The sequence below is a fragment of the Lissotriton helveticus genome, chromosome 9 (genome assembly GCF_964261635.1).
Source record: "Lissotriton helveticus chromosome 9, aLisHel1.1, whole genome shotgun sequence".
In the NCBI taxonomy this organism is placed as follows: Eukaryota; Metazoa; Chordata; class Amphibia; order Caudata; family Salamandridae; genus Lissotriton; species Lissotriton helveticus.
Genome location: NC_136070.1, coordinates 803,573,348 through 803,585,795, shown reverse-complemented (window position 1 = coordinate 803,585,795; position 12,448 = coordinate 803,573,348). Strand labels below are relative to the sequence as shown.

The 12,448-nt window shown below is 45.8% G+C and overlaps 1 protein-coding gene across 2 annotated transcripts in view; it reads right to left on the bottom strand.

The window, feature by feature from the left end:
• LOC144781880 (NTPase KAP family P-loop domain-containing protein 1-like) overlaps positions 1-12,448 on the bottom strand; it is a 311,948-nt gene that overhangs the window by 176,129 nt on the left and 123,371 nt on the right. The window contains exon 1 of one of the 2 annotated variants that reach the window (XM_078660930.1): positions 10,832-10,923. The exons of the other annotated variant lie outside the window; for it this stretch is intronic. Within the exon in view, the coding sequence (XP_078517056.1) occupies positions 10,832-10,850 (19 nt within the window). The 5' untranslated portion in view covers positions 10,851-10,923. Of the gene's footprint in view, positions 1-10,831; positions 10,924-12,448 lie in introns of those variants that run through there. 2 annotated transcript variants of the gene reach the window in all.

Sequence of the window (12,448 nt, the reverse complement as noted above, 5' to 3'; positions counted from 1 at the left end):
TATGGTTGAGCATCAGTGGCCCCAAGATAAATATTGAAAGACCTAAACAAAATCCTTACAGCCAATCTGTGGTTTACCAGGTGTGTCTAAAAACCATGGAGAAGGATTAACTGCCTGTATAGCAGCCATGATCACAGCAGGTAGAAGAAGGTTTACATACAGTTAAAACAAAAAGTGTGTAAGAAATTCTCATACTAATAAGCAGCATGAAGTTGTCGTAAGCACATAGCTTTGGTGACACAATGTTTAAACATAAAATCAATTAAATAGATACAAACGTACATGATACCCATGCTCAAAGTTCCTGAATGCACTGACATGTACAGTTGTAAGCGAAGCGTGACAAGTATCGAGTTAGAACAACTGAAGGTGGCATGCGTATCAAAGGGATTTATCAAGTACTTTAGCACTTTTTGTGAATTCCTCTATAGTTAAAGCTGCTGCAGTATGCAGTACAGCTGGTCAGGTGTGCGCATCACCAAAAGTCACATTATTTTTACGTACAGGGGAAGTGTGGCCATCACCGTACAAATGAGCGTAGATTCAAACTGTAACCCGTTAGTGGCATCAGAGTTTACCACAGTTGTGCAGGTCGATTCCATTATTACTGAGGTAGACAGTGCAGGGGTCAATGAGCCCAACCTGTCACACATTTTGGCCGAAAATCCACTGCCCCGTATCACTGGACACAACGCAATTACATCTGACGTGTGCGGTGGGGAGGTCCTTACTCGATCCAAAAGGGTTGCCAGGGAAAGAACGATAAATCTCTCAAAGTCGTCGACTGCTGGTAATGGAGAGCCACCTGCGAAACACCCAAGGGGCGGAGCTACAGAAAAGCAAAAACAAAAACCCAGATTAAAACTTCAAGCAGCCAGGCCTCCTGATAAACCCGCTCCAGAACTGAATAAAGGATTGGTCGTGAATCAGACTCATAATAGTGGTAACAATGATAATCACACTGGTGCAGAGTTTGGGGATGACCCTGAGCAATGGGAGCGATTGGAGACTCTGATTACTGCTCTACTGGAGCCCATTTTATGCAGACTACAATCAATTGAAGAAAAATTGCTTTCATTTGTATACTTTGGGACCACTGCAGTAAACCAAGGGGCATGTAGGTGTGCATGTGTCGCTCGGGGGGAATCTGTGGTTCTAGCCCCATTACCCGTAAATGTGAATGAGGGGAGGAAAAATGTGGATATCGAACAGACCACCGGGAGAAATGTTATGTGCACTAGAGTCCCACAGGTACATTCAGAAGTAACCAGACCCAATGTTGCCACTGTTGCTAGGGAGGTGATGGAATCTATGACGGGGTCCACAGGCAATCCCTCAACATGTTTAACAGACACTGCAAGGCCAGAAAGGGGGGCAAGGGGAGACAACGTGCAGCCACAGCCAACAGAGATGTCCTCTCTAAGTGCGCAGAGTACACCAGGCCTTCCAGTTTTAGACCTACCGCCAGAATCTTGCCCAAATACAGTTGTTTTAACTGGTGTCCCAGCACACATAAGCCAAAAAGAGGAACCCACGACACAACTGATTAATACAGCGGTGGATTGGATGTGTAGGAATGCGGGGTTCAATATTAGAGACTATAGACATATCTTGATGGCGAGGAGGGTGTTCTGGATCGGCAGAACCAGGAAAGCCTTCCCAGGGGACTGTGTGATAGTGACACTTAGGCATCTTGATCTCGTGCGCAAGACCCTTTTTCAGAGTAATAGGTCTTATCAAGCTGAGATGAACTCATGTGTTAAATTGCTCCCGCTGGGCTTTTTCTATAGACCTTCGCCCTTCCCGAATCAACATCATAGAGAGGTATGTCGACAAGAGAGTGCATTCGGGTGGGCCAATGCACCATAGCAAAGTAATGTCTTTGCACCACTCAGAGACCTCAACGACCTAAATGACATTGATTGACTAGGTCCATGGAGGGAAGTTGATAGAATCGGTGGTACTACCGTAATTAACTCAGATCGAGGGAGGAAGGAAGAAGTGACTACCGCAGGGATAGTGGAAGGCCACACTATTCATGGTCTACAGGCTGTAAACATCCACGCGGACAGTGGCTCATACACAAATGTTCCCATGTCAAATAGTATCCAGGCAATTAATAGCGTAGTAAGGCCAAACGGGAGAGAAATTAAAATTCTTTCATGGAACATAGCAGGCCTATCCACTAAATGTAATAACGCAGAATGGCTACTCTATATATGGGATTTGCAGATTATTTGTCTGCACGAAGCATGAGAACCTGTTAATAATAACTTTTATTTGGAGAGATATAAAACCTTCTTTTGCCCGGCGCATAGGGCAACTTCAGGGAGAGCCATGGGAGGGTGGGTATTTATGTTGATCTCATATTACAGGGTAAATGGACAGATTTGGGCTAGGACTCTGAGGTTGTGCAGGGGCTCATTTTCCTCACTAAAGGTTACAGGTTACTTTGTATACAATTTTATAACTCAATGTCACATGGTCAGGGTCTCGCAAGCCTGCACGATTTGGATGCTAGACTCACACAGACGCAGGAGCGAGGGCTGACGGCGCTTCAGTTTGTTTAAGCAGGAGATTTTAACTGCCATCTGTGCCCAAACCTAAGAGCATTCTGTGGGGATTGGTCAACTTGTATGTTTGAGGATGGCCCACAATTGGAACATACAATGGAGGGCAGGGAGCTATGTGTCTTATTAAACATGCACGTGCTAACGTACACAATGGACATGATTGATGTCCGACAGGATAAATTGGTTCACCCTACATTCAAAGCCAGAGGATGTGCCTCTTTTATTGATTATATGTTTGTCTCTACCTCACTTAGAAATAGTGTGTCCAGGTTTAGTATCAGTCACAGTGCTTTTAGCGATCATAACCCCCTCGCCTTATCCTTGGTGTATGTTTGCCACCGCGATGATCTGCCTGGAATGGGAGGGGGGGAGGCCAGGTCCATGGACCAGGGCAGGAGGCCGTGTTGGACACAGGTTAACAGAGATGCCTTTTATAAATACCTTTTAAAAGAAGGTCAACATGTCATTTTATGGTGTTTAGACCTTAAAGTGGAAGGGGCTGAATTAGTTGAGGCTTTCAAACAAGTTGCCCAAATAGTTGATACCTTGCTGAGAGCTCCTGTGCCTTGTGTCAAAAGAGATAACCCGAGATGGTTTGACCCACAATGTTCCTGTGCTCCTAGATAGCTGAAAGAGGCCTTAAAGACCTCCCCAAGAGATAGGGATTGGGTGTCCGTTTGCCGGAAAAATGACAAGTTAGCTATCAAGGGACATAAATGCCAATTAAATAAGCAAGCTTGGGATGACCTGACAGAGGCAATAGCACTAAAAGACTCCACCGCTTTCTGGAGAGTCATAAATAATTTTTGCTTTCAAGATTCGAATAAACCCTGGCTGAGAAATAACATCCTGCCGGAGCAATGGTATGAGCACTTTCAAGGGCTGTATAATTACAATCCAAGTACGGATCAACTTCAGGTGTATAATGGGGAACGGGGTATACCTCCACTCAGATTCTCCTTGAGTGAGGTCAAAACGGGAATTGAGGGTCTAACTAGGAACAAGGTGCCTGGCCCAGATGGGATCCCACCTGACCTTTTTTATAAATAACGTGGATCTCTGGGCTCCAATCCTGACTAGGGTCATAAATGCAGCAGTGGATACTGTAATTTCAGCATCCTGGTCCACAGCCACGATTGTCTCCATTTTTAAAAAGGGTAATAAGGATAATCCACAATGTTACCCTTCGATTTCTCCCATTGATGTGTCAGCAAAGGTACTAGGGTGCGTGGTTTTAAGTAGGCTGTTGGACTGGGCTGATGAGCACCAAGTTATAACTGATGTCCAATTTAGTTTTAGGCCAGGGAAATCTACCACCGACCAATGCCTCAGCCTATACCTTATTTCAGCCAAATACACAGTAGTCAGTTCAGGGACGATGTATTTGGCATTCATGGACCTAACTGCAGCTTTCGACAGGGTCAATAGAGGGAAACTGTGGGCAATAATGGGCGGGTTTGGCGTGGATCCCATGCTTATTAACATCCTAAAAACTTTGCATTTGAATACCACTGCTACGGTTAGATACAGTCAGGCTGGAAATAAAACAGAACCCTTCACGTGCTCTAGTGGTGACAGACAGGGTTGTATATTAGCTCCCTTTCTGTTTACGCTATACATAAATGGTCTTGATCGCGCACTAAGCACTTTCCAGGTAGACACCCCAAGAATAGGTACCCGTGGAATTCCACTTCTGCTTTATGCAGACGATGCTGTACTCCTTGCATGCACCCCCAATGGTCTGCAGATCCTAATAGATGGGTTTGTATCTTTCATGGAGAATCTGTATTTGGCCCGCATTTTGCCAAAATCTTATGTTTTGGAAGTGGGCAAAAAGCCAGGTAAATCCTATGATTATACAATTTGATCTCATTGTTTAGGTAAGGTACAGTCCTTTTCGTATCTGGGGATTTTATTTGCTGGGCGATTACATTTTAAATATTCATTAGAAGAGAAGTGCCAAACCATGGCCAAATGTAACGGATCAATAATAAACTTTGCACAAAGGCTAGGACGGTGGTCCCCAGAGCAGATCCTGAAACTGTACAGCTCCATGTGTTGCGCCAAAGTGCTGTATGTCAGTGAGGTGTGGGGACTCATCGAGGCGGATCAATTACAAATATCTCAGGCGCCTGTTAAAAGTCTCCCATAGCACGCCAGCCCACATTGTGCATGAAGAACTGGGTGTCCATTACATCATGGATAGGTGGGCTGTTTGTTGGGTAAAGATCTGGTTAAATGAGGAGGCGGCACTAAGCAGGCATTTTATAAAAGATTGTCTCTCCCTGGACCATGGACTCAAAATTCCCTGGCTAAAATATGTGAAGGCATTCTTTGAGAAAATTGGATGTGCAGACTTATTTGATAACCCCTCGAAATTAAGCACACAGGATAAGGCCTTGGTTAAGGACCAGTTCTTTAAGTATGCCTCGATGCTCCGGGGAGATAGAGAGTTGACCAAACCGTCAGTGAGAGAACATTTAGTAGCCAGGTCCACTAAGGGCATTGAACCATACCTGTCCTGTATAAGTAGTGTTCATGATAGATTTTTAATGACTCGGTCCAGGCTAAATCTTTTGCATCACGTTTTAGCAGAGCCGGCAGGGTTTACACCGCCCTCAGAGATGAAGGGGCCCTGTGGCTGCGACCACAGGTCTCCACAGGACACCCTTCACTTTGTTTTACTTTGCTCATTTTATCTTTGTCCCAGAAGACTTTTTTGAAGGGTATTTTAAAAAAAGCCAGATTTAAACAAGCACGGGTAGCACTTTTATTTTTTCAATTGACCCCAGATGCTTTTACACTTTTCTGTATTATTATTTTTTAAGGGCTGCATTTAGACTAAGGACCACAAGGGGTATCATCAACTAAGCCTTTAGATGAGGTGGACTGATGAGGGACATGTAATAAGTAATGTGTATGTTTTTATCTATATACTTAATTTGCACCATGTAGATTTTAGACTGATGAATTGTTTTTTGCTCTTTTTTAAAACAAAGTTTGTACTATAATCTCTATTGATAAACTGTCACTTTTATGGTATTTTTATATGCCGTATAAAGAAAAGAAAAAAAAAAGACCAGGCCTGGTCTTAAGTTGGGAAACGAGGAGAAATGCATTATTTTTCCTTGGTTTTGCTTTTTCCATGTGTGCTGCCTTGTGCAGAACACATGGAAAAAGCAAAATGCCATTGTTTGTTTATGTACAGGAAGGTGTCCATTCCTGCATATAAACTAACCTTTTTAAAAGAAGCCATTTTGTAACTTTCACTTGTGCTGAATGAAGCAGCACATGTGAAAGTTACAAAATGGTATTTTAGGATTGTTTATGTGTAGGAAGGGACACCTTCCTACACGTAACTAATCCTCCCCTGCACACAGACACCCTTTCATGCTGGTGCAAGCATGCCTGCGTTGGAACAAACTTGTTAAACTTAGCGCCATCGCAGGGGGAAACTCAAGGCTGCACCACATTTTTGTAAATATGCTGCAGCCTTGCGTTTACGAAGTGGCGGAGAATGTCGTTAAGCCCAGGAGGCTAACGACACGCTCAGCCACTTCATTGTACATATCCCCTTTTGTCTTTTCCTAAATCCTAAGGACCTGCAGCAGTGGAAGTAGACTAATTTGCGTGTACACCCAACAGAAACATCACAAATCTTTACAAAAGTCGGCCTTTAACTGGGCGCTTTGTGTTTAAGGCACCGAATCACATCTGAAGTTGGATTCCGGAAGAATTTGCCTTCTCAAGCCTGCTGTCAGGAAGCAGACAACCTTCAGCTTTCAAAGTATGAGCTGGATCAAGGCAAGTGATAGGATTGGCTCCTGTGAAGTGGTTACTCTGCAGAAACTATAGCTCTCAGTGGAGCTGAGTGGATAATCTGAGAGCGAGAGAGTGCTTAAAAAGACAACCCATTAGGTAGTATTGGTATTAAACAGATACATCGCCACCTTCCTTTTGCAAAATGTGCACAGGTTCAGAGGAGGAAACATAAATCTACCTTACCACGTATTACGTATACCTGGGACTACAGCTTCTTCAAAAAGGAAATTGTCAGTCCTTACAGAAATGGACATGGTTTGAAGTAAAAGTGAACGTGCAAAACAAAGACAAGCTACTAACAACTTTTTTCCAAAAATATCCTTGGACGAACCCTGGCTATGAATGTAGGTGTTACTCTCTGCACAATAATTCTGGCAGCCACTCACTTAGTGCATGCCATGCACTCAATTATTTATTTAATAAAGATTGATGTTACCACCAAATGTAATGATATTCTTTTTCCAAAACATAAATGGAAGAAAGCATGAGTCCAAACCAAGCTGTCTCTGGTGATCAAACAGCTCATATTTCTATAAAACCTACCTTGAAGGAGCGGAAGGCAAGCAGGAATAACACTATTCTCTGTAAACTGTGTGAAGTGCTTCTTTAGAATGTTATCACAGGCAGAATTTTATGCACATGTGACTATAGGTTCTGAACATGTGGTATAAGCACCTCCCACCACACTTTTAGTTTTTGTTCCGGGAACCAAAGATCATAACATAAGTCTATTTGTAAAGCACATGTTCAACCTTTGGCATCTTGGCACTGAATAACAGATGTTTATTGATAAATCGAGACCAAATTATAAAAATAGTATCGATTTTTTAGGTCGATAGCAGGACCAGGCCCAAAGCTCTATCAGCAGAAGATTTGACTGGGAGCAGGGTGCTGAAGTTGTTGGTTGCTGGTGCACTACGACGAAGGAAGCCATTTGAAAAGACAATACACAGGAGGGCTTAATGGTAAATACGGTGGGTCCCATTCAAGGGTGGGGGTCGCAATGGTCTCCGGACAATGAGAGCACAGCTGTATCGTCATTACCATAGCTGGTCGGACTGTGAGCAGAGCAGGTAGGCCAGGCGGGTGCCGTTTGTCGAGATGTCCTCGCGGTTAGGAGCAGGCAACTTAGAGAGGCGATTCCAGGACAGCTGGGCCACTCACGAGGTCCCTTGATGGGTGCTTGCTTCTAGAATAGTTGGGGTCCAGAACGGAGTCTTTGTCTCACTGTTTGCTGAAGGGGAACCGAAACCCAGGGTACTGAGATAGTGCAGCTCCAGTAGGTCCTGGTGCCTTCAAACTAAATAGAGAGACAGATCTGACCCTCTGGAGTTGATGTACCTCTTCTGGTTTGGGTGCTGCTTTGGAGTCACCGGGGAGCAGTAAGTCAACAAACTGGAGTTAGTGGCTTAGGGTCCTGCAATATGCAGGGGAGTGATACTTTCACTCCAATGGAGGTTCTTATTGATTTCTTGAAGGCTGGTGGAGCTCCGTGGTCCTTGGACTCCTCACAGAGGCCTCGCAGGGTCAGGACGAGACTGTACAATCATGATTGTCCTTGAGGCAGCAGGCAGGGTTTGGCACCAATTTTCACTGCAGAAGGGCTTAAGTTCTTGGGCAGCAGCTATTCTTTTTCAGTTTATTCTCCTTTTCCATTGAATCTAAGGTTCAATGCCCGTAATACCACATAACTACTAAATGTAGGGGCATTAAAGTGGGAGACAGGTAGTAGCCAGTGGGCTACCTACCTTTTAGTTGTTTTCCCCATCTCAAGATGGTGGATTTTTAAAAAAGGGGCCCACATCGCCTACCACATTTTAAGGGTTGTACTTGCTAAATGTGGACACTCCACCTCATCCAACTAATTTTCCCACCTGTCCTCCGGCCAAATGTGAAGCAGGACAGGAAATTAGTATCCTACACTATCTGGAGATGCCTGAGTTGCATTTCAAAGGTTTCATCACCTTTGAAGGCTTCTGCCCTGGGATGCCATTCTGGATTGGGTGAGGTGTAAAGCACCTCTGCCGAGAGCAGGCTTTCTTCCTGGCCTCTGAGAGTGCTGGCTCACACCCCAAGAGATCAGAAACAGGTATAGTGGTGGCAGGCTGGCTAAGTAGTAAGTAAGTAAACTGAACTTCTAAAGCGCCTGGTTAAACTGACAGTGTGTCCCCGCGCTGGTGTGTCGACTCACAGACCACAATAGTGTTTGGTAGGTTTTCAGGGAACCCTCTAAGGAGTTCCCTGTGTGCACTTATTAATAAATCCAATACTGGCATCAGTAAGGATTCATAAAGACAAGATGTTTGCTACCAAACATCTTAGGGTACAGTGAAACCATCATGGAGCTGGAAAACTCATGATGACAAATATCCTACCAATGTACTCTTCTATGGCTTTCCTGGGCACTTACCATATCCAAGAATGGAATAGATATTTTAGGGTCATATCTTCTTATGCAGTTGTGCTCACAGATAGGTTATAGAATTCCCTGCCTTGGAGCTGTAAGGCCTGCAGTATGGGTGACTTACCTATAGCTTATGCAGTGTCTGTGGGCACGGCACACAGGGCTGTGTGCCTTGTCGACTCTTCAGTTTTCTATGCACAGAGAAATGCAGTCTGCAATGGCAGTTTCCATGGTATTTGTGAGGGTCCATATGGTGGCACAATTTGGGCTGCAGCCCTAGTGGACCCTCTTCAGTACCAATGCCCAAGGTACCGGGGGCACCATTTACCAGGGACTTAAAGGGGTTGTGCCAATGGTGGTACTGTTTTCAGAAAGAAATCTGGCACTGGGAACCTGGTTAGTAGGGACCTAGCGCACTTTCATTCGAAACCACATCATGCACCAGGCAAAATGTGGGGGCTAGCCATGTCAAAAGAGGCATTTTCATACATGGATACAATTTGGCATTGTTGCTGCACCTGTTGCTCAGGAGAATGCAACTCATTCTGTGTTGTTGTTTCCTTCCTTGTCCTAACATACATGGGGCTAAATTGGCCTCTTGAATGTGATGGTTGACTAAGAAGGCAACTACAAAGGACCTGAAACAAATAACACACAAAACTGACACAGAACAATCGGTCCCATGCCTATTTAGCTGTCCGGTTGATAAGGGATAAGGGATAATTGTAATACTAGTAGGGATAGCTTTCTCAAAACCATGCTGAGCTATCCAAGTGATAATGGTGAATTACAAAAGTGCAGTTTCTACTACCCCACTTTGTTGGATGGTGAGTCTCCTGTAAACCAAACCTACGTATATTTACTGCAAACCAGAACGGCATGTGTGCCACTCCTAACCCACCCTGGGCCATTCTTTTGTTTTCTTCACCCTTTCTAGTCTTAGCTAGGCCTGGGCGAAACTTTTATTATGCTGGATTAAACAGCCTAATTTCAGTAATTACTCATTACTGTGTTATGCGAAGTTACCACCATTTCCCGATTATGCCAGCTTGAGCAATTAAGAGTAATTTGGGGAAGAAATCCTGCTACAGGATCACAGGAAAACCTAGCTATGATAAAATTAGCAGTTGCTGGCTACTGCTATTCATGTCCTGTAGCATTTACTGCAAAATTCAACCCAGGTCCATTGTGTACACAAGGGTGCATTTTGCACTAAGAAAATAGCACTAAACACTGAATTATGCTTCCTGCCTAATTAGGAGTCATTGTGCAGTAATTACGGGAAATTATGCTAGGGGGAATCACACCAGTGATGCCCACCCCTAGTCCTGTCTATCAGATAGATGAAAGAGAAGTGGAAATAGGACATAATTGGAGGGAAAGGTTAAGTTGGATGGGTGATATGGCGACTCGTTTTGCCCTGTTCCTTACACAGTCAAAAGCTCCTTTTGAGGAGAGCAGTGATCCTGCTAAGAACAGAGATGGATAGTTTGAGGGCCAATAATCCAAACACTATGACCTCAGTATATGAATATATTTAATAAATGTGAAAGCACTGGTTGGCTCAAATATATAAATCAGTACAATTGCTAATTTCAACATGTAACACTGTAATCTAGCACATAATGCATACATTGAACAAAGAATTTCCAATGTAACATGCATAAGAATACCTGAACATACATTTGTAAAAATAACATTACAGGGATAACGTAAGATTCTAAACATGCTATGATGGCATCATAATGAAAAACTGCATACAGCCCCCTCAGGCTGACAAGGGGGTCCTTAAAGTGCAGGTAATTTTAGATTAATAACCCAGTTGGACCATGAAATAATTTAAAGGATTAAGAACTTACTTCAACCGGGTAAAGCAACGTATCTACGCATAAAACCTAATAAAAAATTTCTGAAATAAAATAAAAAGAAACATATTTTTCATGTGTTGCCTACAAAAATGTGTGTATCAAATTTATTTAAAAAAAAGGCATAATAGGACAAACAAGGTAACCAAGAGACCCAGTTGACTCACATTTCCAGGACGTCATCATGGCAACGTTGAGGCTAAATGCATTTTTCAGAGCAGAACAAAAAGAATATGTCTCCTTACTCAGTTGAAGTGTGGTCAACTTCTTTGTACGTTGTTGCCATCATGCAACTTTTAAAGGGGGCGTGGCTAAGCACGCAATGGAAGCAGACGTGCCCGGGTAGAGCTCCGTGCAGAGCTCCCCTTCCACAGGCAACTTCCCCGTACAATTTCACTGCAAACGGTCCCCGTCGGGACTGTTCCCTACACTTGGGTGAAGTTTGGGGCCAAAAGGCGGTCCCTGGTCGTTGCTGCGGGGGTGCGAGGTGCCAGCCCCTACTGCAGACCTGCTGTGCCGGCGTGTGCGTCTATGTGAGCCCGGAGTCAGGCATTGTGGGATAGGCCTGGCGGCAACCAGACAGTCACTGGCCCCCGCGGACGACAAAGTCCTGCCTGCTCTCCTCCTACTGACAGCAGAGATCGATCGGATAGCGACCCGGACCTCATGGTGGCTGTGACTCGGATGGGAAGTGGCTGATTGTTTTTGAGGTGACGGACGGGAGCGGCCATCTTGGCAGGCCTGCCCCGACCGGGACCTGGGTGAGCCCGAGTCCAAGCACTGGGAGACGGGCTCGGCTGCGGCCAGAAATACAGCGGCCCCTGAGGACTGCGTCTTCGTGCCTGCCCCCCCTGGTAACATCGGAGGGCTGCTGTGAGGCGAGCAGGGCCTCCTGACCCCCTGGGCTCCAGGGGAGGAACCGGCGCATGGTGGCTGTGACTCGTATGGGAAGTGGCTGATTGTATTTGAGGTGACGGACGGGAGCGGCCATCTTGGCAGGCCTGCCCCGACCGGGACCTGGGTGAGCCCGAGTCCGAGCACTGGGAGACGGGCTCAGCTGCGGCCAGAAATACAGCGGCCCCTGAGGACTGCGTCTTCCCGCCTCCCCCCCTGGTAACATCGGAGGGCTGCTGTGAGGCGACCAGGGTCCCCTGATCCCCGGGCTCCAGGGGAGGAACCGGCGCGGCCATCTTGGTGGGCCTTCCTTGCTCGGCGCGCACATCGGCGCTGATCTGGCGGGCCTCGGCTCCAACTACTGCGACCTCTGGTGACGCTTCTGTGCTGGCGCGACCATTGCCCCCGCGGCATTCACAGACTGCGGAATGGCCTACTAAGCCCGACGCTACACAAGACCTGAGACGACTTTGGCGATATCGTGGCGCTCAGGTAGAAAAGACAGTTTGTTCACTTGCCCCGCCCCCCCCCCCCTGGCTGTGGTGTGACTTAGCTCGAGGTCGGGCCTGGACAGTGCACAGAGGCCCCTTCCTACTGGCGGCGGTGCTGGGACTTCCTTGAGCGGTGAGGGGGACATCACTGTGGGGCAGTGTGCACGAGCAGAGAGAGAGTCAGGGGCTCTCCTTTAAAACATTTTTCCATCCTCTGGCCCTAACTGTATGCACTACTGCTAATGAGCTGTGATCCCTCCTCAATTGCGATACGCAAGAAATGTAGACCGTTGCAAATCCATCTCCTGCACTGCGTCTGAGGGGTAAGGGGAGAGCTACTGTTGGATTGACTGGAAGCCTGAGCCTATCCGCCTTGCGGCTGGAGCCATTGTTCACTTT